This window comes from Lolium perenne, chromosome 2 (genome assembly GCF_019359855.2).
Source record: "Lolium perenne isolate Kyuss_39 chromosome 2, Kyuss_2.0, whole genome shotgun sequence".
NCBI classification, from domain to species: domain Eukaryota; kingdom Viridiplantae; phylum Streptophyta; class Magnoliopsida; order Poales; family Poaceae; genus Lolium; species Lolium perenne.
This window is the reverse complement of record NC_067245.2, coordinates 15775539-15778808: the sequence shown is the minus strand read 5'-3', so window position 1 is coordinate 15778808 and position 3270 is coordinate 15775539. Positions and strand designations below refer to the sequence as shown.

The 3270-nt window shown below is 50.0% G+C and overlaps 1 protein-coding gene across 1 annotated transcript; it reads right to left on the bottom strand.

Moving 5' to 3' along the window:
* Window positions 1–1218: 1218 nt before the first annotated feature.
* Window positions 1219–2799, bottom strand: LOC127328236 (F-box/LRR-repeat protein At2g42730-like). Its single transcript, XM_051354850.1, has one exon. The coding sequence runs from the start codon at window positions 2797–2799 to the stop codon at window positions 1219–1221; it is 1581 nt and encodes a 526-aa protein (XP_051210810.1).
* Window positions 2800–3270: the final 471 nt, after the last annotated feature.

The following is a 3270-nucleotide window of genomic DNA, read 5'->3' as shown; positions in this document are numbered from 1 at the left end:
AAACATGTTTTATCTCAAAAAAGGCCCCAAACTGGCCGGTTTGGGATTCGAACCTAGGACGGAGAGTAGGGAAAGCATGCAACCTTGCCACTGGGCTAAGTGTTTGTTTGTTGATAACTATACCACGCCACGCCTTTTGAGCTGAGAAGAAATCCAGTTTTTACATCTTTGCCGTGCGCTTACACTAGGCAAATTAAGGCTTCTTTGCCGTGCGTTTTTAAAAACACTAGGCAAAGCCGTGCACGGCGATGCCTTTTATGCTTTGCCGTGTTCGGCGGCTTTGCCGTGCGCCTTGATACGGCTTTGCCGTCAATATTTTATTTACCGTGCGTCCTGAGGGTCTTTGCCATCCAAAGATCTTTGCCGTGCGTTTCCTTCATTCTTTGCCATGCGGCTATTCTTTGCCGTGCAATTTCATGCCATCACACGGCAAAGACTTCTTTGCCGTGCATAGGCGCATGGCAAAGAGGCGCCACACGACAATGCCTTTTTTCCCGTAGTGAGAGTAGGTCTTTTGGTAATTTCATGGTTGGAAGAATTTAATTGTATATATGTTAACTTTGTACCTGAAGAATTTCAGTGTATCTTTGATGAACATCTGGTCGACCTTATTTATCAGTGTACCTAATTTACTCAATCTATCATGGTGTAGGTCACGCTGGTGCTTACAATAAGTGCACAACTTGTAGCAGATATTTATGCGCTCTGAGGAAGAAACTTCAGGCCTATTTTTCCTTTGTTGTATTATGGTGATCTTGAGGAGTAAGACATATAAGTAAATTTTGATGGAGCTATTCATTTTGATACTAGACGTGGAGACTGACTATTATCAATTAAATATATCATAGGAGCATCCCATTTTATAATACGTAAGGAAATGATGATTGATTTATCGTCAAACTTAATTATTGTCTATAAAGAATATTGGTGGAGACGTGCATTGCACGTGCAAGCTTACTAGTATGATAGACGTAAATATTCAAAGACGTTGGTAATAAACATCTAACCTAACGTTATGGTTCTTGCAAGTTTGAAGAAATGAGATGATATTAAGCAGACGACAATAAGCGGAGAAACATTCAATTATTTGTATGTCGAGTAAGGAATAACCACTTCTAAAATAAATTAGTTCAACTTCTAATCAAAGAGCATTGAAACAAATGGCTAAAGTTGTAAGATCGTTTGTCATCCTAGGACAAAACAACCTTGGCACCCAGCCTAGAAAATCGTCTTTGCTGATTTGTTCACCACCCATCCGTCAATTTCATTCTTCAGTTTCAATTGCACCTCTTGCGGGCCTCTTGGAAATACAACACAGGCTTGTTCAAGAACCAGTGCATTGGAAAATAGCAGCTTGGCGACCTTCCTCTGTACCACATGGCCCCGGTAGTGCACAAGATTGATGCGCTTCACTCGATTCCGCAAGCACATGATCGAAACATCCGGAACCAGGATCTCATCGTTGAGCTTGTGCAACTGCACCCAGAGGGTTTCAAATCTCTGCTGGTATATTGGCTTGAAAAACAACGTCAAAACCTCAATGCTCGGAGCCTGCTCGAGTATCATAATCATTGCCCTAATGCTGCCTATTTGAAGGTATCCAGTCAGCTCAAGCCGCACGAGGTTTGGGAAAGAGGGGAATCCCGTGAAGGATTTATTCTCGATGTCTGATCCGAGATGAGTGGAATCTAGATGCAGATGTCTCGTGTCGGTAAACTGGTCGAGGAGCTTTCTGAACCGGGGCATTTCCCCCTTGTAAACCTTCTTGCCGCAGAAACCGACGGAGCATGAAGAGATCTTCTTGTGGGCGCCGTGCAGGTCGAGGAGCGACTCCGAGGGGACGGCACCTCTGTAATCGATCTCCCTCAGCTCCGAAGCGTCGATGCTCGCTCTGACAAGGTTGTGGCAGCACCGTATCGCGAATCTATGGAGTTGCTTGTCGAGGACTGTGATCGTGTAACTATTGTCGGGAGCAGGGGTTGTGAAACACTTGTCTTCTTCGCCGCACCTCTCAAGCGTGAGATCGATGAGGCGCGGGCAACTAGAGATGAGACGTTGGATGTTGTCACAGCGCTGGACACTGCTGCCGGAGTTCCTGATGTTACTTAGAAACAACGTCTCGAGCAAAGGCAGGTCGAGGAGCTCCGGTGGTTGGAGCGAGCAGGCGTCGAGGCAGAGCGTCCGTATGGTGGCACAGGAGAAGAGCCTCCGCGGAAGCTTGTACTGATGGGCGTCGTGGCCGTACGCACGGCACTCGTCATCATCCGCAGGGAAGTCGGCGTCGCTGTTGACGTCGGTGCCATCGTCACGGGGATCACCAACGTAGTGCTCACCGGTGGCGGCGTGCTGGAGGCGCAGGTCGAGGTGGAGCTCCTGCGCTGTGCGGTTCAGCACGGAGTAGAGCCACCGGTTCAGCATGGGCCTGTCCCAGCAGTCGAAGCAGCCGAAGTTCACGCGGAAGACGCGCGGCGCGCCGTGGCTGCCGCAGCGGCGGCGGCAGAGGAGCGCGGCGTTGACCTCGTCGATGAAGTCCCCGTTCTTGCTCCGGCGCTCCTGGGCAGACCCCATGAAGGTGTAGTTGTCGTTGCTGTGGGCCTCGCGCTGCACGAAGGAGATGGTGTCGACGCCGGCGAACGTGCGGCGCCAGCGCCTTGCGAGCGCGGCGGCGCGGGCGGCCTCTTTTGTGGGGAGGAAGGAGAGGATGGTGCCGAGGACGCCGTCCGGGAGGTCGCTCAGGCGGTCTCTGCAGCGTGCATCGCACGGCGGCTGCGGACGTGGGTAGGTCTTGGGAGCAGCCATGCATGACGGCTCGGGTCGGCGTCTGTGATCCGATCTCACATGGAGCAAGCAATCTATCAACGTACGGTTCCTTTAATTTCTCGTCTGATAGAAACGACTTGTCATGCTGGCCCGAGCCAGCTGGCCGGGAGAACCTATTGCGTATTTTGGTCCGTCTTTGGGCTGCATGTCCTTTTTTTTTTTTTGAGATCAAAGCTGCGTTTATATTAACTCAAACCGGCATGCTCAGATGCCACCAGGTTCACAATCAAGTCAGGTGGAGTACCCACCCAAACCATACAGACATTATTAACGCAGCCATACTTAGCTAAACTATGCGCGACACCATTACAAGATCTACGCACATGCCTAATTCGATGTTCAGCAAAGCTCCACAATAGCGACTTCACCTCCTGGATCAGCTGTCCATGAACAGAGCGATCAAAGTCACTACTCCTCAGTTTTGCCACAACACCCAGGCAATCTGACTCC